General features: G+C 49.2%; 5 protein-coding genes across 5 annotated transcripts; 1 reads left to right on the top strand and 4 right to left on the bottom strand.

Moving 5' to 3' along the window:
* Positions 1-5,208: 5,208 nt before the first annotated feature.
* On the bottom strand, positions 5,209-6,614 carry PtA15_15A357 (uncharacterized protein; the record flags this gene model as incomplete). The annotated part of the gene is made up of 3 exons (XM_053163555.1): positions 5,209-5,223; positions 5,583-6,304; positions 6,404-6,614. The coding sequence occupies 3 exons, from the start codon at positions 6,612-6,614 to the stop codon at positions 5,209-5,211; spliced, it is 948 nt and encodes a 315-aa protein (XP_053027519.1).
* An 832-nt stretch (positions 6,615-7,446) lies between these two features.
* PtA15_15A356 (uncharacterized protein) lies at positions 7,447-12,144 on the bottom strand (the record flags this gene model as incomplete). The annotated part of the gene is made up of 6 exons (XM_053163554.1): positions 7,447-9,318; positions 9,422-11,142; positions 11,228-11,289; positions 11,358-11,813; positions 11,882-12,046; positions 12,140-12,144. The coding sequence occupies 6 exons, from the start codon at positions 12,142-12,144 to the stop codon at positions 7,447-7,449; spliced, it is 4,281 nt and encodes a 1,426-aa protein (XP_053027518.1).
* Positions 12,145-14,456: 2,312 nt separating this feature from the next.
* On the bottom strand, positions 14,457-14,822 carry PtA15_15A355 (uncharacterized protein; the record flags this gene model as incomplete). The annotated part of the gene is made up of 1 exon (XM_053163553.1): positions 14,457-14,822. One exon carries the CDS (start codon positions 14,820-14,822, stop codon positions 14,457-14,459), a length of 366 nt encoding a protein of 121 aa, XP_053027517.1.
* Positions 14,823-15,137: 315 nt separating this feature from the next.
* PtA15_15A354 (uncharacterized protein) lies at positions 15,138-17,757 on the bottom strand (the record flags this gene model as incomplete). Its single annotated transcript, XM_053163552.1, has 7 exons — positions 15,138-15,317; positions 15,513-15,655; positions 15,724-15,882; positions 15,958-16,581; positions 16,879-17,234; positions 17,305-17,634; positions 17,705-17,757. 7 exons carry the CDS (start codon positions 17,755-17,757, stop codon positions 15,138-15,140), a joined length of 1,845 nt encoding a protein of 614 aa, XP_053027516.1.
* Positions 17,758-19,552: 1,795 nt separating this feature from the next.
* PtA15_15A353 (uncharacterized protein) lies at positions 19,553-21,264 on the top strand (the record flags this gene model as incomplete). Its single annotated transcript, XM_053163551.1, has 2 exons — positions 19,553-19,822; positions 20,923-21,264. 2 exons carry the CDS (start codon positions 19,553-19,555, stop codon positions 21,262-21,264), a joined length of 612 nt encoding a protein of 203 aa, XP_053027515.1.
* Positions 21,265-22,109: the final 845 nt, after the last annotated feature.

The following is a 22,109-nucleotide window of genomic DNA, read 5'->3' as shown; positions in this document are numbered from 1 at the left end:
ACATGCACCAGCTCTCCAAGAGGGATCTCTCTCGGCCAGCTGGTGGAGCCGCAGCCGGGGATATCACACAGGACAGGGGGGCGGGGACATCCACAGCGGGAAAAAGGTAGCATTATTGGAGGGTATCAAACGGCGGTACCCGGGTACCCACCTAAAAATTGCACAATAACAGACACCCGTACCCGTACTTGGCACCCGCGGCGGCGGTACCCGCCACCCTGATGAGTACCCGCCGGCGGGTGCCGGGTACCGCCGCGCGGGTACCCGTTTGCCATCTCTAATTACCAGCTTTTGAATTGTTCATTATTCAGCACAGTGGAGGACTTCCTAGACCGTCTGATACCCTTGAAGATGTTAAATTAGACCCACATAAATGAAAATGTCAAATTTATAATACCTATCAGCCATAGATGTGATCTGATGGTATTCTGATTTTTTATAAATATATCTACATGGTTTTTATTTATAAAGTTAAATCATGGGAAGATAATTCCCAAAATCACCAAGTGATCTATCATTCTAATGGATTTCCATATTTTATTTTTGAGGGATCCAAACAAGAAACACTAATGAAACAAGACTACATGCCACAGTTTGAAAAAATGGATTCATATTTCAATACATTAATTTAGGATCTGTGGAAGTATAAGTAAAGAGAGTTTTGATATGGCACTACCATGCCAAGGTGAGTGGGCCTGATGAGCACTGCAAAAAATGACAGCAATTGTGATGTATTGGCTTGTATCTTTCTACCTTTCAGCACATTGACAAAAATTCTTTTGCAATCAATCATAGTGTGATTCTATTAGTGGCCTCAAAGAAATAAATCTGTTTTTGGAAAAGTATGTTGATACACCTCCTTTTGGACGTAAGGGGTATGCATTTTATGTTCAGTGGTGGAGCAGCCTTGTGAGTAGATTGAAAGTTTTAAGATGATGACTGGAATAACTTGTGATGATGTGTAGCTTGAAGTGATTCCAATGAGAAATGTGCCAGTTTTTGTCACTCCAGTGTGATTACTAAAAGTAAAGCCAACGTTTTCATGATTTTTTGAGGATGTGGTGGTCATTGGGCGCGATTTTGTGCCTTTTCCCCCTGCAGCGGCGCAGCCTCCTTGGCCTCTAGTTGTATTATAATAGACTAATTTTCCTGACTCTGTCACATGACATATTTATAACCAATTGTCATGTGAAAGAGCTTCAGTAGAAGTCTACATAATGCTTTCACGGGGGTATTATTACACAATTAATATTACTCATTAATGTACAATAGTTTAATTTTATGTAATTTGTTTATTTTACTAATTTTTTGTATGTAATACCTTTTTTGGGCGCTTTCTGAGGCCAATTCTTAATTATACAATTAGTACATGAAGGGATAGGAATAAGGGGTTACTTTGAGTGGGTGACCCCCCTTAATTTATGATGAGGAATCTGATTCTGCAATGATAATTCACTAATTATTATTATTTACTAAGTTATTGCAGTCTTTTGCATACTTGATGTATCTCTAAGGCTGACATATTAGGGGGTTTCAAAGTTAAAAATCAGGTTGCGCAGGTCCCAGGAATCAGGAAAAAAATGGACCTGGAACCTCTCCTGCGGACCTTATTTCCTTCTTCAAAAAAGGCTCCAGGAGATCAGGTCCAGGAGCAGGAAAAAGGTCAGAAACACCCCCTCAAGGGTGTTTTCACCTATCCCCCTTTTGGGGGCTTGTACAATTTGTCTTTTGATGAACAGCAGCAATTGAAACTCTATATTGATGAAAATTCGAAAAAGGGATTTATCCATGTTTCCTCCTCTAGCGCAGTTGTTCCAATTTTCTTTGTCCGAGTTCCTGGTAAGAAGCCCCGGCCGTGTGTCAATTACCGCGGTCTCAAAATGATGAAAGTCCATTCCAGCTATCCCATCCCGATCTTCGGGCATTTATTGAATCAGTTACAAGGTCATAATTCTTTTACAAAAATCAAACTTAAGGCTGCATTCAATCTGCTTAGGGTAGCTGCCACAGACAAGTGGAAGACCGAGTTCCGCACGTTGTGGGGCTTATTTGAGTATTTGGTCATGCCGTTTGGGCTTGCCAATGCTCCTGCTTGTTTCCAGCATTTCATTCAATTTGTTTTGAGAGAATTACTGAATGTGTCTTTTTTTGTGTACATTGATGACATCCTCATTTTTTGAAAGACCAGGGAAGAACATCAGCGGCACATTGTGCAGGTTTTGGAAAGGCTGCAGGCTCATTTTTTATACGCTTCACCCAAAAAATGTTCTTTCTATGCTGATCAGGTAAATTTCTTAGGTTTTGGGATATTGGCGTACAGGGTTCAAATGGAATCTGAAAAGCTAAGTACTGTAGCGGATTGGCCTTACCCCAAGAATTTACAACAATTGAATAGATTATTGGGTTATGTTAATGTTTACAGGAAATTCATTGCAAAATTCTCTGCCATCGCGGCAATGGTGGGCCGCTATGCTACACTACGCTACAGGGCCACTTAGCATTAGCGTAGCGGCGAAAAGCACCCGCCCATTTTGAGTAGCGTTAGCGCGCTGTTAGCGCTGCTACGCTGCGCTATGTTTCAGCGGTGCTAACAGCGCGCCAATTGTTTTTTAGTGTTAGCGCGCCGCTACAGTCACTACGCTACAGCGCTTTTAGCGGAAAAAAAGGCCTTTTTTCAGCTAAAAGCACTGTGGCGCACCGTAGCGCGCGCTCTTTTGCTCCCTGCGTGTGTAGCGTTAGCGCAATTGCGCGCATCTGCGCTAACGCTACGCTAACAGCTAAATTAGCTGCGCACCCTTTGCGCGTAGCGTTAGCGCAGAGAAGGCGCAATTCCGCTAACGCTTAGCGTAATTCTGCTACGCTACGCCACGCTAACGCTACAGTTAGCGTAGCTGGCCCACCGTTGATTGTGGCACCGCTCACCTCGCTCACAAAGGAGAACGTGGACGTAACAGCTGGGTTAGATTTAGCTGAGTCCTGACTGGCTTTTCAAACCCTGAAGGGTTGTTTCACCACAGCCCTGTGCTTGCAACATTTTGATCTTGTTGCATGTCTACAGGTCAAAATACACGCTTTCAGCAGTCTTAACTATGAAAAAAACTCAAGAAGGTGCTGTCAGTTGACATGCAGCATACCTGAGTTCATTCCTAGTTGAGACCAGGCCCATACAAATGAATCCCAGGGTGGTACACCCTGGAAAGTTTGGAATTTCCTCAGCTTAAGTCCATAGTGCAAAATGCACTAGACTGAGGTACAGGAAGCTTGGTCTGAGGTGCACAGACTCAGTCCTGAGGCAAATGCTCAGCTGCCCCTGACTCATCCAAAGTCCCCCGCATTGGAGGTCACGGGTACATGCTTGAGCTCCCAATCCCTCCGGGTCAACAAGAGTAAGCGCCCTTGTTGACAAAGAGGAATCCCACCCGGTCAAAAGCTATATACAACAACTTTGACTGGGAGGAATCCCTCCCGGTCAATAACATTACCTGGAGGAGTCCCTCCCGGTCGACTGCCATATTGAGCAGTCCACCGGGAGCAGTCCCTCCCGTTCACAGCAGTCCACCAGGAGGAGTCCCTCCCAGTCGACTGCCATATCAAGCAGTCGACTGGGAGGAGTCCCTCCAAGTCAACTGCCATATCGAGCAGTCAACTGGGAGGAGTCCCTCCCGGTCAACTGCCATATCAAGCAGTCGATTGGGAGGAGTCCCTCCCGGTCGACTGCCATATCAAGCAATTGACTGGGAGGAGTCCCTCCCGGTCGGCTGCCATATCAAGCAGTTGACTGGGAGGAGTTCCTCCCGGTCGACTGCCATATTGAGCAGTCGATTGGGAGGAGTCCCTCCCGGTCAACTGCCATACACAGCAGTCCACCGGGAGGAGTCCCTCCCGGCCGACTGCCATATTGAGAAGTCCACCGGGAGGAGTCCCTCCCGGTCAACTGCCATATCAAGCAGTCCACCAGGAGCAGTCCCTCCCGTTTGACTGCCATATACAGCAGTCCACCGGGAGGAGTCCCTCCCGGTCGGCTGCCATACACAGCAGCCGACTGGGAGGAGTCCCTCCCGGTTGACTGCCATATCAAGCAGCCGACTGGGAGGAGTCCCTCCCGGTTGACTGCCATATCGAGCAGCCGACTGGGAGGAGTCCCTCCCGGTCGACTGCCATATCAAGCAGTCCACTGGGAGGAGGGGGGGAGTCCCTCCCGGTCGACTGCCATACACAGCAGTTGACTGGGAGGAGTCCCTCCCGGTCAACTGCTGTATATAGTTGTTGACCAGGAGGGACTCCTCCCGGTCAACAGTCACATATATCAGTCGATCGGGAGGGACTCCTCCCGGTTGACTGCTTGATATGGCTGTCAACCGGGAGGGACTCCTCCCGGTCAGCTGGTTCATATTGGGGTCGACCGGGAGGGACTCCTCCCAATTGACTGATATATGTGACTGTTGACTGGGAGGAGTTTCTCCCGGTCAACCGCAATATAAACCTGTTGACCGGGGGATTCCCTCACGGTCGACAGCTATATACAGCAGTCAACCAAGAGGGACTCCTCCCGGTCAACAGGTTGTATTGTGTTTGTGACCGGGAGGGCTTCCTCCCGGTTGACACGGTTGTGTTTGTTGTGTTGTTGACCGGCAGGGCTTCCTCCCACTCAACACATGTGTTGATGACCAGGAGGGCTTCCTCCCGGTTGACACTGTTGTGTTTGTTGTGTTGTTGACCGGGAGGGATTGACAAGCGTTAAGGTATGCCCTTGTCAACCAGGGGGGATTCCTCCTAGTTGACAGGGGCGCATATTCTTGCCAACATGGGGGGCATTCTTCCCAGGGGGCTGTTGACAAGCCAGTATGGATTTGTATGGATTTGTATGGATGACCAGTCAGCACCAGTACTGTGCAGGTGTTGAGGTGTATGGCTCAGGACACACTTAGCACATGCAAATACTGTGCTAAGTCCAAAGCTGAGCTACAGATCTTCTTAATTTGACGCTGAGCTAACCTGTGATTAAACTTGGAATGACCATGGATGTACTTGAAGTTTCAACCTGGAATGTGCATGTCAACTGACAGCACTTTCTCAAGTTTTTTTCACAGTGCTTGAAGGATGCAAAGGGGGTGTATTGACCAGTCTTGTTTTTGACCAAGAAATGGAGTGATAAGGAGTTGTCCTGGCAGTGTCATGATCAGGAGCTAGGTGCAATCGTCCAGGCGTTTATAGAATGGCGCGCTGAGGTGATACGCGAGAGCTCGGGTTGGCTTTTCCAGTCCACCATCTTCAACAAGGTATTCTGAGCAAAGCAGGAGGACCTATGTTGATTTTAGTGCATCAAAAATTAGGAAAGATCCACAGCTTTCAGATTATCAAAAAATATTGATGGGTTCATGGCAGGTTGCAGAGCTATAGCAACATTTGTGGGGCATGGTGGTTTTGGGCATTGCTCTCAGTCCTAAATCACCGATACCGCACAAGTCCCTCCGGTGGAGGCGCCGAAGCGCCTCCACCTTTGGACTTAGTTAAGTTTGAGTCGACATGTGATCGATGACATCTTTGAAGCAAGCCAATCGTTGGAAAGCTTGTAAGTGAACCTGCTGATCTGCCAAAAGAAATGGAAAACTTGTCGGGGGGTGTCTGCCTGTACGGTCGCTACTACCCTCGAGTAAAAATGAGTATTCCTTGTCGTCGACCTCGTTACCCAAACCTTGAGCTTTCAGTTGAGCCAACAGCATAGCCAACAGCAAATGATCACGATGGAGGAGTGCCCTGGAAGTGCGTTTGAAAGTGACCACAAAGATATCTTTCAAAAGGACCGCCAGTCGTTCCTTTGGGTCCTGGGCTTGTAACAGATTTGGATTATGTAACAAGACAAACTCGAAGATGTCCAAGAAATATTGGAGAGAGAATTGGTAGAAATGATTGAGGACATTGAGCTGTTCAAGAACAAAGAATATTGAACTGGATGCTTGAGCCAGTGGAAGGTATTCGGCTGTTACTTGATCGAATCCTTGCATGACAATATCTGTCTCTTCTACCTTCTTTGCCACGTTGGCTGCTTCCCGTTCAAGGGTCTCTAGGGTAACAATCACTTTATCATCGTCCAAGATGTTACCGATTGACTCGCTGAGGGCCTGCAAGAGTGATTTCTCGAGGTGTCTCAATTGAAGCTTGAACTCGCCTTGTAATTTAATCAGATCTGTTCTTTTCTTGTCGGTATCTGGGCGCTCAGCTCGCAAAACTTGATTCAAAAATTGTGATTGTAGACTGCTTCTGGTCATTGTGAAGTTGACAAATGTCACTCGACTGCAGATATCTGGCGAGAATTCGACGGATGGGTCACACGTCGATAAGAACATGGTGAAGGAAGGTGAAAAGTCAATCTCTTGATTGCCAAGTCGGATCAAAACTCAACCATCAGCTCGTCGGAGTTCCTTATTTAAGAAGGCATTCAAGATCGGGTGCAAATGCTCAACATCCTGGATCAATAACGGAGTTCCAAGCCGCAAGGCACTTTCCAGACTTTTAACAAATGCTTCGTCCAAGAAGCTGGTCACGGTCATCTTCCGATCGCAATATTTGTTAATGAGGAAGTTAGTTGCTTGACCAGATGGATCAATGATCATGTCAGGGTTTGAAACCTGTGTCAGAGCTCTTCCTAAACTGTACGTTGTCCAATCAAGAGATCACGCGCTGTTGACAACGCAACAAACCAGCCGTAATCCAAAAACTAACCATGTACAACAAAATACTTTTATACCGCAGCCCTAGCCAGCGATGTTTCAGCCCTTAACCCTGACAAATGGCCATGTGCGGTGCCAATTGTTCCTGAACCCTGAAAACCTCAGCGAGAAAGGAATCCCGCTTCGGCGGGCCCACAACCTGTTAGTACAGTGACCCTTGGCTATAAAAGAAGCTATTGCTCCGCCGGGAAACTGACTCATTCATCTTCATCTCTTACAAAAGTTACTCTTGTGCAACTCCACAGCAAGTCTCTTCGACACTACACCCGTCTACCTAATTCTGACATAGTCGCTGTTCTTTTTCTACTAACTCATCAAACATTAAAATTACTCAAAAAAAAAAAATCTCGTACTTCTCTTTAATCTCTTAAGCAGACACAAAAGCATTAAAAATCATTTAATAAAAACAACGACCAATTGTGTGATCAAAGTCTTTTTTCTATTGGCCGCTCTCACTTAGCCGATTCTCTTTCCTTTTTCAATAAGCCTAAAAATTCCTAGAAACATTCTCTAGTCTTCCTACCCTTGCTCTTAGGTAAGAGCAATCGTTGTTTTTCCTTCTTCTAAAAATTCATTGTCAGACCAAACGAGTTGCACATAAGTCCTAACAAGAAATAAATTGCTCTTAGTTTTCCATATTCTCACAGATCAGAGGGTACTGGTTGAAGCGATGCAGCATGATCGCGTTCTTGGTACACAAATCATCTGCTGGTAGTCATTTTGATTGCCAGTCGATTCTGTCGTTGGCAGTGGATAAGTATTCGGTCAGGGACAATTTGGTGTTGTACTTCAAATTAGCTTGGTTCAGATGATCAACCCATCCTTGCCACATCGATTGGCGATAGGATTGGTCAAAGAATCCACCATAGGTAATGAAGGCCGCCGACAAGAGCACATCACCAGCAATGGTGCTCATTTGGGTGTCAAAGGTAGCACTCCCGGCCCCCCATCGAGTCTTTTCAGATCCTAAGCTTTCTAGGAAAGTCATACTGCGCTCTACTTTGGACTTGACCCGATTCATCTCCCGCTTGATTGCTTCAGTTTCACTGATCAACGTAGCGTATTCAGGTTTGTATCTCGCAATACTACCCTCAAGCTCTGCAATCATTGTCACGACAGTTGCCGCTTTTTCTTGAGTGGTAGCCGCCTGTTCTTCCAACGAATTGACTTCATGACGAAGTAGGCCAACTTTATGTAAGATTTTGGAGAACTTGACCTGGGCGATGACCCATTTGCATAACGGGCCACAAGCCTTACTTGCTTGGTTAACGGTATCGAAATTAAACATAGTTCTGGACAGGAAGTCGGCTTTCATCTTCTCACGGAGTTGGTGAGTCATTTTCTCTTTAGCATCAAACTTCATGATGCTCTCAATGAAGCCTGAGTTCTTGACGATTCCTCGAACAGATTTCCATTCACCGAGACGGTGTCCTAAGATCGTGCAAACAGATTTCATGGCTAACTTGACGGCCTCAGGGGGGTTGGCCATTGACCTGACTTCGATCAAGTGCTGCTTCTTGATTTTACTGACGGCGGCTTGGGCCTCTTTGACCGCTGTTTCAGCATCTGCCAAGTCCGCCATGACAACAGATTGACGTTCCGCGATATCCTTATTCTGTTGCTCAAGGGCAGCCTGGATTTGAATCAAAGCTTGTCTCCTGGATTCAGCTTCCTTTTGATCAGCCAGCATCTGAGCCAACTTCGATTCAGCTTCCTTTTCCTTTTTGGCCAGTTGCGTTCGTTTAATGGCCAAACTCTGTCGCATCTCTTCTACCTGAACCACTGTATTGCGCAGCTTTTCCAGTCCAATATTCAAGTGGCGCTGTTGTTCCTCCAGATTGTCTTGTTTCTCATTAAACAGGTTGACATAATTATTGATAAAATCGAGATAATGTCGAGGGGTAGCGTAATTAAACCGTGCTTGTCGGCGGGCCAAGCAGCGATTGGTTTTGTACATTGACATGTGAACAGCAACCAAGGCGTTTATAATGGCAGTTCGATGGACTGGAGGAAGTGATAGCTGTTGATAGACGACTGGGAAGTTCGCCGGTGGTACGTATTGGCTGGTATCGAGATCCAAACTGCTCGTGAATTCCATTCCAACCTGGTAAAACGCTTGATCGGACCAGTCTCCAAACCAATCCAACACGCAGCGGTTAAACAAAGCTGGGGAGGTGGCCGCTTGTGAGGCCAGACCATTTTCCGGTGGGTTCATGGTAAACACCACGTGTAGGTTTTTGGCAACCTGTTGAGTAAACCATCGGTAGAGCTCGTCAGGAGAGTCCAGCACAACACCATCACGCTGGGCCCCTTCTTTACAAGCCGTCATCAGCGCGGCGTGTTCATCGCCTTCGAATAAACCGGGCACTTCCGCATTGGCCAAAAGAGTATTCATGCGTTCGAGGAATCCAGAGTTGAGTACGTTAGATTTGTCCATGATGAAACATATCTTCTCAGCTTCGCAACCAGACCGGCGCAAAACGTTCCTCAAATCATCGTCCAAGTCATCGGCGGTGTATTTGTTGTGCACTTTGATTTGAAACACACTCGAGCCGTTCATCCACGCAACAAATCGAGATAGAGTAGTCTGGATAAAGCCAAAAGATGAGTAAGTTTTGTTTGATTGCAGCTATTGATTAAGAGTAGAAATGTGACACGGTTGTGTGAATTACTTTTCCGCTCCCGCTTACACCGATCAAAAGTAGATGACCTTGAACTTGGTGGAATACACGATTGATTCTCAAGACATGATTGAGTACATCGTTGAATAAGACCAATGGCACATCAAGTTCCTCTTCATAAAACACCCGTAGCCTTGCCTTCAAGCAATCACGCAATTGATCTCGATCAACGCTGATGCAGTGCTTAGAGGTCCAGTTAGAAAAGAGGATTGGCCGAGCAAGCACCTCAGACTGATCAATACTGGGGAAATGTTGGATGGCTATCGCATCAATTTGTTTGTCTGTCCACCGCTTCTCATCCTCTGAGACCAATCGGTCTGAAAACAAGCGGAGTGCTTTGTGGGCCCAAACTTGAACAAGGCCTTCCAAGGAGAGTGTTTCCCAAGGTTTGATGGATTGATGGATACCTTGAGTCCATCGGGTCAACTCACGAGGACTGTAGATGTAATGTGCTTGATTGTTGGACGTAAAACACTTTTGGGAAGCCAGATAAAACTTGACCATAGCTGATGTGAGGGGCTCTGCATGGCCTCGCAAGTTGGGGACGACTTTCAAGGCGGCTCTGTTGAAGGTACCGTAGATCTGTTTCAATGACGCTTCTCCAGGATAATCGACCATTACCAGGGGTGCATGTCGCAAAAAATGTTGAGGGAGAACGACTCGACCGGGATTGGTGGGAGGGTTACAAGCACCAACAAATTGAATTCGTTTGAGCCTGATCCAGGCTTTATCTGATGGCCTCCAAAATCCGCTGCCCTCAACCAACTGTCTCAACAACAAGATCACCTTCTGAGTGCCGTATTTGTCGGCAGCTGGCAGGTTGATCTCATCGCAGAAGACAACAATCCACTTGCCAATCTGTACTGGGGCTAGCACAACTCCATTCGGCGTCTTCTTGTACTTGCAATGCTGATTGAATGTCTTGAGGACCAATTCAGGTGTTGTAGCGCTCGAGAAGTTGAGCCCGACGACGTCCATATCCGGCAGTTTCCGTAGTGCACTGAATAGTGTCATGGTCTTTCCAGATCCAGGGGGGCCGCAGAGCATCAAGGGCTTGTGTTCAGAGAGCCACAAGTAGAGCACATCTTCATGCCTGACAGTATCTAAAGTCGGAATGACGACTTCGGAAGAGGTAACTTGGTGAGTATCGATATCAACAACGGAGACTGCGTTTTTCCACGGCTCCCAATCACCGGAGGCCACTGGAACATCGTAGTCGATTAGCGAAGCCTCGGGGCCATTCAATGGAGGCATGTCCAGACCCAAGTAATCGCGCAAAAAGTTGCCCATCCAGGCCCGTGTATCAAGTTTTGAATCACCCGTGAATGCCCAGACGATAGCGACCAAGAGACGCTTTTGAGAATATGTGCGGACTTTGTCCATCGGCAGAGGAGAGTCGTTGTGACGGGCATTATAATCCAATACATTCCGGATGGTTTTGTTGATCAAGGAGAAGAGAGTCGAGACCACTCGAGCCACGGTGAATTCCGTAATGTGATCAACTCCAGCAGCAAATTCGAGAGCGCAAGTAACAAGTCCGTCAGGTTGGAAGTACACCGATAAGACATTGATGATCGAGCGCTGAGTGATTAAATTATCTGGAACCTCTCCAGAATTATCCTGTTTGCGCGTTGGAGCATCCATTAACATGTCGTCCGCAATGGCATCCAGAGCCACGTCGTGAGTAGTCTTCAGATAATTCTCGTAGAACATGTCTGGCGTGACGGCGTCTTTGTTGAACCAGACCATTCCACAACGACTGACGGTGGCTAAAGTAGCATGTTTCAAAGATTCGACCTCAAACATTATTCGGACATTGCTCGGCAGATTGAGTCGTTCTCCGTTGGGAGGTCAGCAACTTGTTATCGTCCAAAACACTAAAAAAAATGATAATCACAAATCAATCAGTGTGGTCTCTGATTGTCTTTTTCGTAAAAAAAGTTACCTGTTTAAGTTTTCGACCCATTCCGGATCCACGTCGCCGTCAAAAATAATCCATTGCCTTTTGGCATCTTCACCACGGACGTAATTGATGATCCTTCTGAGGATGTTAGTAAACAGCCCATTGTTCCATTCACGCGTAGTCGGATTGAGGGTACCATAGAGTGAATCTTTAGAGATTGCTTTGGGATCGATGACATAGGAGACTCCTTTGCGGCCTTCGAGTCGTTGGAGCGCCGCAAGCAGAACCTTCCAGGCTTGGGTCTTCCCCGTAGCCAACGGCCCGACCATCATCAGGCCGTGTTGGATGTTTTGGATTTGGTAGAGTTGGAGGACCTTTTGGAACCACACATCACCGACAACCAAATGCTGTTCAGCAGCAACAGCACGGATGTGCGCCTTGAGCTTATCCAAATTACTCGGGCTGTATTCAATGCCCGGGAAAACGTCGGCCAGTAAACTAAGGTACAAGTCTATTAGTTCACATTATTGAGCAGTACGAGCATTTCACGAGAAAATCCAACGGACCTGGTGAGTAAAGGCACATCATCCGCCACCAACTTAGGAACTGTAGTTTCAGTGACACTTTGGACCAAAATTTCTTGTTCCGCGCGACTATCGGACAAATCAGAGAGACTATTGGCAGCCAAAGAGCTACTGATTTGAAGTTGGGAGCGCTTGAGATGGCCGGCACTTGTGAGGGTTAATAACTGGTTGGTATACAATGCCCATTAAGTTGAAAAAAATTGTACTTACTAATTTGATCTGAGTTCGAAGCAAACCCACCTCATCCTGCTCCACTTGCACAGAGATGGGGGGTAGGAACAAGCTGCTGGTGGATTTGGTTCTTATCTCCAAACTTGGAGCCGGCTGTTGGTGAGGTTTAGGCCTTTTGCCAATGGATCTCTTGGTTCTGATGAGGTCCCAGCTGGTTTCATCGGTTTGGTCAAGATCCCCAGGCTGATGATCCCAAAAGTCGTGCTGGATTCTGATTGCCTTTGTGACACTGCCTTTTGGACCAATGTGGGTAAAGCAATGCTCATTGAACCGCTTCATGAGGGTCTTGAAGGTCATGCCAGGAAAGTTGGCCTGGAAGGATGTTGAGTTTACTAGGTCCAACCTGTCAGGCACCACCAGTCTGTTTGGTGTTGCTGGGTCATTGGACCATGAGATAGGGCAGTCGGGATCTTTGACAAGTAACTTCAACCCGGGAATAAATACGATGTTAGGCATTGGAGGGTTTGGCAGAGGGAGTGGGGGTTGACCGGTTTGGCAGAGGATGAAGCTAGGCAGGTGGGAGGTTGGTGGTGCTAGGCAGGGGCTGGTTCAGAAGGAAGTGGCAGCTGGTTGAGTGGGTAGGCTTGGTTTGGGTTGTCTGGGCGATGGCTGGCCAGAGGAGCGAGGGCTTGCCAATGTGCAATCATTTTGAGCAAGGAAGCTGAGGGGACGGAGGATAGAGATCGCCCGTGGGTACCCATGGGGGGTACCCGGTATCCGTAGAGGGGTACCCGCCCGTAGGTGCCGTGTGTGGGTCCGGGTATGTAAATTTTGGATGGCAGGTACACGTCCAGGTACCCGCTGCAAAAGGTCTGGAGACAAGCAGTTGCAGACAACCTTTTGCAGCGCGATCATGGCCCCCGCTAACCTAACCCTCTTGGTGTCCAGCACATGCTGGACGCCAAGAGGGCATACACTCCTGATGTCCGGCACAGAGCGGACATCAGGAGGGTGTATGTATGCCCTCTTGATGTCTGATATGTGCTGGACACTGAGAGGGCATCGACTCTCAATGTCCGGCCCAGACCGGACATCGAGAATTCACACGCAGACATACCCTCTCAATATCCGGCCCAGACCGGGCACCAAGAGGGTATATACACCCTTGATGACGGTCTATGCCGGCTTTGAGGGTGGTGTAAACTCTTGATGACCGGCTAAGACCGGACATTGGGAGGGTATGCACACACCCTCTCAATGTCCGGTCTGTGCCGGTCATCAAGACTGTATGCCCTCTCGGTGTCCAGCACAGACCGGACATCGAGAGGGTATACATACACCCTCTCAATACCCGGCCCAGGTCAGGCATTGAGAGGGTATATACACCCTTGATGACCGGTCTGTGTTGGTCATCAAGAGGTTACACCACCCTTGAAGCCAGCATAGACCGGCTAGAGGGTTGAATCGTAGGCGGTATCCGTGATACCCGCCACGGGTACCGCTGGTATCCGCCCTACGGGTGCTGGGTCCAAGTCCGGGTATCTAAATATGCCCAAAATGACCGCAGGTACCTGCACCCGCCACGGGTGGTACCCAGGTCCACTCGGCAATTTCTAACGGAGGAGCACGGGCTTGCCCATGTGCGACAATTAGTTGGATGGGTATACCCTATTATCCAGCTTGGTGTAGTCGGTGATCTCCAGGTTATTGGGAGATTGATCACATTTTTGAGCGAGGGAGCTGAGGGGACGGAGGAGCACGGGCTTGCCCATGTGCAACAATTAGCCGGGTGGATATACCCTATTATCCAACTTGGTGTAGTTGGTGATCTCCAGGTTATCGGGAGATTGATCACATGAAGATTAATCTGCCATCTGGTACCTACCAGTGGAAGATCATTCTTCATGTGATCAATCTCCAGATAACCTGGAGATGGTCGAGCCCACATAAATGAGTGGAGGAAAATCATCAACTGGTAAGGTACCCCTTTACCAGTGCAATGATTTTCCCCCTGTGCCTCATCGGCTCCCAGCCCAACACCACTGGGCCTCTTGCCCTGGTGGTGGGGGCTGGAAACCTCCACACCTCAAGTCTGTCAGGGTCGCAGAACATGGTGCTGGAGGTGATATTCAAGTCCATCAACACTCTCTTAAGTTCGTATATTCGAGTCCATCAACCATGATGAGGTATTGAAGTAGAATGAGCTCACACCACTCATACCTTGCTTATTCCGGGCTGCCTTTTCAGCTTCAAGAGTTTTGATCCGTTCATCCAACTTAGCTATTTTGACCTACGACTGAGTTATTTCTGGACTGACAAATCAAATCAAACAATTTGTTTTGCGTGTTGTTTTTTTTGAAGAGTTGGTAGATACAAGAGCACTGCCTCATAAGTAAGACTCCTGTGAAAGGGCCTCGGTGGCGTCCAAAGCCATCGCCGGAAGCGCACCGTTTTGCCACCAGTTCTGCGTGCATTTGCCGGCGCCCCCGTTCTCGAAACACGCCCCGCCATTGGCCCAGTCGCTGTTCTCGTGCGTCGAGAACTTGTGGAACAACGGCTGATCTGGGGCGCACGCGGCGTCGCTGCTCGCGCCTCCGTCCATGCTTGCCGCCATGAGGTCGCTGCTGAACGACGAGCGCAGAGTGGGCGCGAAGCTGTATCCGCAGCTGGCCGCCTGACTGAGGGAGTCCACGTCCTCCAAAACGCTTCGTCCCGGTCGTCCGGGCCTCTTGGGTTGGCGAGTGGCTGCCATGCTTAGGTGGAAAGCATTGGGATTCATTGGCCAGGAATACCCGCTGTGAGATCCAGCAAAAGGAAGAGTCAACGACGACGACAAGCAAGGTGAAAAAAATGGATTGTGATCGAGAGAGGAGGGGGAACGGGGGGTCACTGGAGCGGGGCGTCGAGACTGTCCGCAACGCCGCTGTCTTGAGGAGCAGCAGCAGCAACAGTATCAGAGCGGGTAGGGGTAGTAGCGGCGGGAAAGAAGCCGGGAGGCAAGCTGTCTCTGGGCCCTTTGCTGAAGACCGAACGGGGGGACGCGCGGTCGGGAGAGACCAGGAGGGGGTTATCGAGATTGGCAAGGTTGTCTCGGGGGGGGCTGAGAAGGGGGTGGAGGGGGGGCGAAGAAGTCGGTCTTGGCGGCGACGGCAAGCGAGCGGACTCTGAAGCAATGGGAGCAGTCGAGGTTGAGCGAGTACAATTTGGTGGGCGGGGAACGGGCGCGGAGCAGGGATGTTGGGAGGGGCTTTTGGCCGAAGGAGTAAGCCGCGAAGGCTTCGCCGTGGCCTCCCTCCTCCTCCTCCGCTTCCTCCGCCTGGTGCTGGTTCTGTTGATGGTCGGGATGGGGGCGTGGGGAGTGGGGGTCGATGCGTTTCGGCGACAGGACGCTGGCAGAGACGGAGGTGGAGGTGGAGGAAGAGGACGGGTAATGGTGGGAGACCAAGCGCGCGCTCTTTAGGTGGCCTAGAAGCCCGCTTTCGCCTGGTCGGATACTGTTGGCTCGGTGGGGTCCGAGGACGGAGTGTGTCTTGGGCATCAGCTCGCGCTGCTCAAAGCTCATCAACTCGGCCAAAAACCCGATATCTAGATTGCGCCCATCTCGTCAGTACTCTCCTTTTGTTTTCCTCCTGTGGGTACAGAAAAACACTCACTCGGACAGATCCCCGCCCGCCGTTCAGACACATGCGCATACACTTTCTTCAGGCTCCACCGGTAGCGATGGATCAGATATGCAAGGACAATAGTCACCGAGCGCGATTTGCCGGCCTTACAACGCACATAAGTCGGGGCCGAATGCAGGAAGGCGTCGTCTGTTTGCGTGTACGAAAAAAAAAATCAGAAACTTCTTTTTATGTGTAATCAAGAGCAAGAAATGTGGACGAAACTGAGGACGCGATTAGCCTGGTCGATGCCCTTTTGGACCCCGGTTTCTTCGACAAAGTCTCGCAGCGGGATCTGGAAGTATTTACGAATGAACGGGTAGCGGGTCCGGATGAGCTCCTCCTCGTCGACGCATTCGAGTGCAGTGTTGAGGATGCGCTGGATGCCGAGCCGGTCGAGCTCTGCGAAGTCGGTCTCCTTGGATGGTTCGGGGCCAAGGTAGAGGAAGGAGGGGATGATCGTTGAGACTTTGAAGTGGATCTCTGGGTTGGTACTCGGCGAGCCAGGCGAGTGGTCGTAAGAAGAGTGGCCGGGTCTGTTTGGTGGTTGTGGCTGATCATGGGTAGGATCATGGTGGTCGTCGGAGAACTTGACGTGCGGTCTGCAAGTAGTCGGTTCGGCGGATGGACTTTCCTCAGGAGGATGGGAGGAGCTGAGCTTGGAGAGGGGCGAGGGGCTGTGATGGGAGGTAGGCGAGCAGGCGATGGAGAGATGGTCGATCTTGAGTTGGCCGAGGGAGTGCTTGGAGCTGAGGGCGAGACTGGCGGTGGAGCGGGGGGCGCTGAGGAGCGATTCGGAGGTGTCAATCCGCCGCAGCTTGGGCGGTTTCGTCCTCGACGGAAGCGGGCCTACGGATGTCGATAGGCCGGGCGAGCAAAGCGGGCCAGGCTGCTGCTGCTGCTGCTGCTGCTGCTGTGGTTGGTGCTGAGTAGGTTCTCCATTGCTCTGGTCAACAGATGGTAGAGATCTCACCGGGGCACTGGGTCGTAAACGCAAGAGTCCCTGTGGCCCAGATGCTGATGTTGATGTTGTCGTTGTAGTTGCAGTTGATGACGATGTATTTAGGATGGTTTGGGAGAGATGGGGGGGATGGGTAGGATTGGTGCTCTCTCCTTGTGATGCTTGCTGAGGTCGCTGGGGTTCGCCAAGGAGCAGAGAGTGTTGGGCGGCCGGGTTGTGGCTGAGGTTTTCGAACTTTTCGTTGAGGAAGTAGAGCCCCGAGGAGCGTTGGTGCTGGGCAAAGAGCTTGGCGAGAAGGTCGAGGAATACGCTTCCGAGTGAGTTTGAGGTCTGCTTGGGTAGTTCGTCCACCAGCTGGTCGTCGATCACACATATGTCGAGCTGGGCGAGTACTGAGGATGACGATGAGGACTGGAGGGTGTTTTCGAGTTTTGAGTAGTAGCGTTTGCCGGCCTCGGTGGTGATGAATGGGTTGAGTTGGAAGTGGTTGGGCACGCCTTTTCGGAATCGTTTGATGAGCAGTGATGGGAAGTTGAGGTTGCTAGATTGCAGACTCACAAGGTCAGAGTTTTTTTTTTTTTTTTTGTTCTGTGGGGATTCTGGTTGCTCACATGGATCCCTTGAGCCGTCCGTTGGGTCCGAGGTAGGTGTTGAGGCATCTAAGATCGATGACGAGGAGGGGTGGCTGTGCTTGGTTTGAGATGAGCTGGAGGAGCTGATCGGATGAGATCGGCTGTGGCTTGATGTTGTGGGAGGTGGGGGTGGTTTTGAGCGACTTGCGTCTGTTGATGGACGTCCTCCGGGAAGATGCTACTCGGTGGATGTTCTGTGAGCTGGATCGGCTGAGGGTGCTGTTGGTGTGCTGTGGGGATTGGGGTGGGTCGATGAACTTGACTCCGAGCTGTTCGATCTCGCTGATCTCTGCCTGGGTGAGTGTGTTTCTGAGTCTCTGTTTGCTGAGCCGTCTGTTGGTTGGGGAGTGTGCTGGGGGCGAGGGTAGGCTGTTGGTACTCCAGGTGGGCGTTTCGAGTGCGATGAGATCTGTGATATAAACAGTTAGTCATGATAATAGTCTTCTGGCTGGCTGTGTGTTGCTTACCCTTTGGGCTGATGATCACTGAGCTGGTTCGGTGGCTGCTGAGTGCTGCTGATAGGCGGTGGGTGTTTGTTTGGGTTGGTGAGTCCACTTCGGCTGTCGCTTTCCACCTGGTACTTGCTGCGGGATGCAGCGGTGCGGTGCGGCTTCCCGCAGCAAGTGTGGGAGGAGAGGTACACGGCGGGGGTGCTTCCTGGCCTAACTTAACTAAGGCTTCGTTTGGAGCCGATATAAACATAGGTGATATAATCATTGGTTAATTCAATGAAAACTACAAAATTCAACATAAAGCCTCCAAATATTTCTTCTAGGCAACCTACAATACTGGTCTCTTCAATTATGAAGTCAGATTCAACTGATTCAGCCATATTCAGTACTGTAGTACCATTATATTGCTTTTGACCAAAACAAAGCAATATAATGGTATTATGGTGCTGAAGATGGCTGAATCAGTTAAATCTGACTTCATAGTTGATGAGACCAGTACTGTAGGTTTCCTACAAAAAAAATTGGATTCTTTATGTTGAGTTTTGTATTTTTTATTGAATTTACAAATGATTATATCACCTATATTTATATTGGCTCCAAACGGGGCCTAAGTCTCACCCTCCTACAGGTGGAGTGGTAAAACACTGGTCGCATTGCGCCGACCGGAGGGAGGGACTTACGCGCTAAACGGACTTACAGGCTGACAGCATTTGGTTTTTTGGTGGGGACTTTTTTAAAACTGCTGTCACCCATCCATTTCCTGTCCAATTTCATTATTGTTTGGATTTCCATGATGACCAAAGTCTTCTTTATCCATGTACTATACCCACCTATCCCCAACCTGTCTTCTTGATGTGCAATGTCCCTTGTAACATCATGAGTTTTGGATTCTGTACAGTGTGAACTTTGTAATATAGGATGAAGCAGACGACAGATAGTCACAAGAAATAGATCTGAGGGATTCTGAAGGCCTCAAAAAATTCAGAAAAATTTGGAGAAATTCTCCTTGATCTTGGGAATCTTTTGTTCCCCCAAACCTTTGCTGCCCAATGGGAAAGGGTGAAGCCAGAAACGTTTGAAAAACAACATAATTCTGATTCTGTCAGCCCAAACTTGGACATTGGGTGTAAGTCCCTCCTGACAGCGCCCCCCCTCAAATAGAGGGACTTTGTTAAGTTAGCTTCCTGGCCCGCGCGTTTGTGGAGACAACGGGATCACCGGCTCTGTGAAATCCACGTGGAATTCACTGCTCCCCCCGTTGTCTCCACCCTCCCGTGGAAAATGCGTGGAGACAACGGGCTTTCCCGTCGTCTCCACCCGCCTGGGATTTCCACGTCAAGAATCACAAGGATTCCACGGCCGCCTGTGGGATCGCGGTGGATCCCACGAGAACACAACATGCAGGGGCAGCCGTGGATTCCCCGTCGTTCTCAACAACGGGGAACCCACAGCTGCCCCTGCATTGCCGGTGGAACCGACACGAACGCAGCTCATCGGGATATTAGGGCTATATAGGGCTGATTTGATGACAACCGCCCCGGCTCGAACTTCTGGTCCGGCTTGATTATGTACTCTGGATGACCCAGGGCAACAAGGGACTTGTGCCAGTGCCAGCAGTTCTACACAATTATCCCCCTAACCTGTTTGATCAAAAGATATTGACCATCAATGCTTTCTTCTTGTTCACAGTCATCAAGACCAAGGCCCCGGTAACCTGCCACAAGTATGGTGATCAATACTGTCTCTTGGGCCCCTTGGCTTACAAGTCGGCCCCAATGGAAGTAGAAGCCATCAAACCTGACACGCCCAAGATGAGAGACTCGCTCCAGTCGATGAAGGATTGTGGGGTCAAGTATCTCTACGGACGTTGGTTGATTGAAGGCGGTCCCCAAGTCTTGCTCTTCGACACCGGCTCCATGATGTCTTGCTTGGACAAATGGAAGACCAACTTGTGGAACCTGGCCGGGATCCCGGCGCCCCCAAAAAATAGCGAAACTAACAATGCAATTGTCTTTGGCTACTTGGTGGCCTGGTTTTTGGGCGCAGTACGTCGCATGTTGTTTTTCTCCCCCTCTGGATACGTTCAACTTGAAGCACTCAACCCCTCGGGGGCAGCACAACAAACTGGACAACTCTCCCCCCTCGAGCACTGACAGCTCTGTTTATGAAGCTTAGGGCAAAAACCCGTCAAAAATAAGGGTTTTTAGCCCTAGCACTATAACTGTGCTGATGTAAACACTGGTAATTTAAATTACCAAGCTTGTTACGTGGCAAATATGGCCACTACAAGGGTTTTAACACTCTGTAACAGAGGAGGAATTAATTATGTAATTAATAATATGTAATTATTAATTACAGGGAATTAATTTTGGCGTAAAAGTAGGTGGTAAGAGCTTAAACTAATTGGCTGCTTGACAGAGGCGGTGGTCTTACTGCAACTACTTATAAGGATAAAGCTTTGTATACACTAATAAGGGATTTTTGATGATTTAAAGGGTTTAATCCAGTGGATTTTACGTGCTGGGGATGGTTTATAAGGAAAAGTGGCTACAAATGTAGCAGAGGAGAATATTCACGGCAAACTTACAGTTTATGGGCGGTGAATGGTCTGGGGGATCTTTTCCTGAGGGCCAAATAGGCCTCTATTTATAGAGGGGACTTCAGTGGGCGTAAACACTGAGTCCTTTTCTCCCTATGGGAGTATCCAGGGGTGTAGCCGTGAAAAGGGCTTGGCTGTGGGTAATTTAATTGTATTGTAATAGACTAATTTCCCTGACTCTGTCACATGACATGTTTATAACCAATTGTCATGTGAAAGAGCTTCAGTAGAAGTCTACATAATACTTTCACGGGGTATTTTTACACGAGTAATATTACTCATTAATGTACAACAGTTTAATTTTATGTACATTGTTTGTTTTACTAAATTTATGTATGTAATATTATTTTTGGGCGCTTTCTGTGGCCAATTCTTATTTATACAATTAGTACAGGAAGGAATAGGAATAAGGGGGTACTTTAAGTGGGTGACCCCCCTTAGTTTATGATGAGGAATCTGATTCTGCAATAATAATTTAATAATTATTATTATTTACTAAGTTATTGCAGTCTTTTGGATACTTGATGTATCTCTAAGGCTGACAAGCACCAAGGCAAAGGAGCTGGTATGTTCCCTCAGCCTGTCTTCAACAAGCCCATTCACGCACTGAACTCATCTCCACCACCTCAGTCCGCCTCTTGGGATGCCTACACCGATCTGCAATCGCCCTTTGCCTGTTTCGCACCCAGAACAACGACCTGGTCGTACGCTCAGCCATCAGACCAGGGACCAGGCTTGCCGAAAGAAGGTTTGAACCTACATGCACGTGCATTGGCCCCTCCCAAGCTCAAAAGCCAGCTCTGCCTGTGCCGACAACGGCAAGACCGACAAGCCCCCCTCCTCCACAAGATCCCCAGCCAACCCCTCACCGCAACCACAACAGCCTAGCAGACAATCTCTGGGCTTCTGCGGTGGCATCACATGTTGTCACGCCGCAGACACCGTCTGATTCCCCCGTTTCTCATTTCTCTTGCTTTTCTCTCATTTCTCTTGCTTTTCTTTTACTCCTTGTTCCTCTTTGTGATTTTTTCTTTATCAATCACTTTTTTTGTATGTTTTGACGATGGTTACTTGATGTGCAATGCAGCGTGTGGTACCCTGGTGGTACCACATTGTGCAATATTACCCGTGGTTTTGATCCGCTCCGCCCCCCCCCCCCCCCCCCCCCCCCGGGTTACCTGGCTGAACCACATCTCGTGGGTATCACAGCAATTCCTCGGGGAGCCCACGGTTAAAGGACCCGTGATCCACCCGTGGGCCCAACCTTCACGTCGTGATCACAGGGAATCCACGGGGATTCCACGCGGAGCCAAAAGCTGCCGTGGAATCCACGGGTGATCCTCCCGGTGGTGAACCCGTGATTCCCTGGACCAAAAGCCGCTGGTCCAACCTCGCGCGCGGCTACCACGTGGAGTCCTTGTGGATTCCCCGTGATTTCCCCGTGGATTAACTCCCCGGGTGTAGTAAAGGGTGAATCCCTTTACCCAAGCTTAACAAAGCCTCACTGTGAGAGCCCCGCAGGGTCTCTGTCTCACGGAGATGACGGGAGGTCGCACTTTGTGCGAGGCGCTTCGCGCCCCTGCCCCCTGGCAGGCGAGGGACTTGTGCTAAGTTCTCTCTTTACCGACCTCGACCAGGGAAGAGAAAAGTGACGCTAGTTTGTTTCTATTCCCGGCAAACACCAGAAAGTGGGTGTTCAGGCGTAAGCCCTCAAAACTCAGGTTTTTTGGGAG

Source organism: Puccinia triticina, chromosome 15A (assembly GCF_026914185.1).
Source record: "Puccinia triticina chromosome 15A, complete sequence".
NCBI classification, from domain to species: Eukaryota; Fungi; Basidiomycota; class Pucciniomycetes; order Pucciniales; family Pucciniaceae; genus Puccinia; species Puccinia triticina.
The sequence above is the reverse complement of the archived record's forward strand: the minus strand, read 5'-3'. Positions and strand labels throughout refer to the sequence as shown.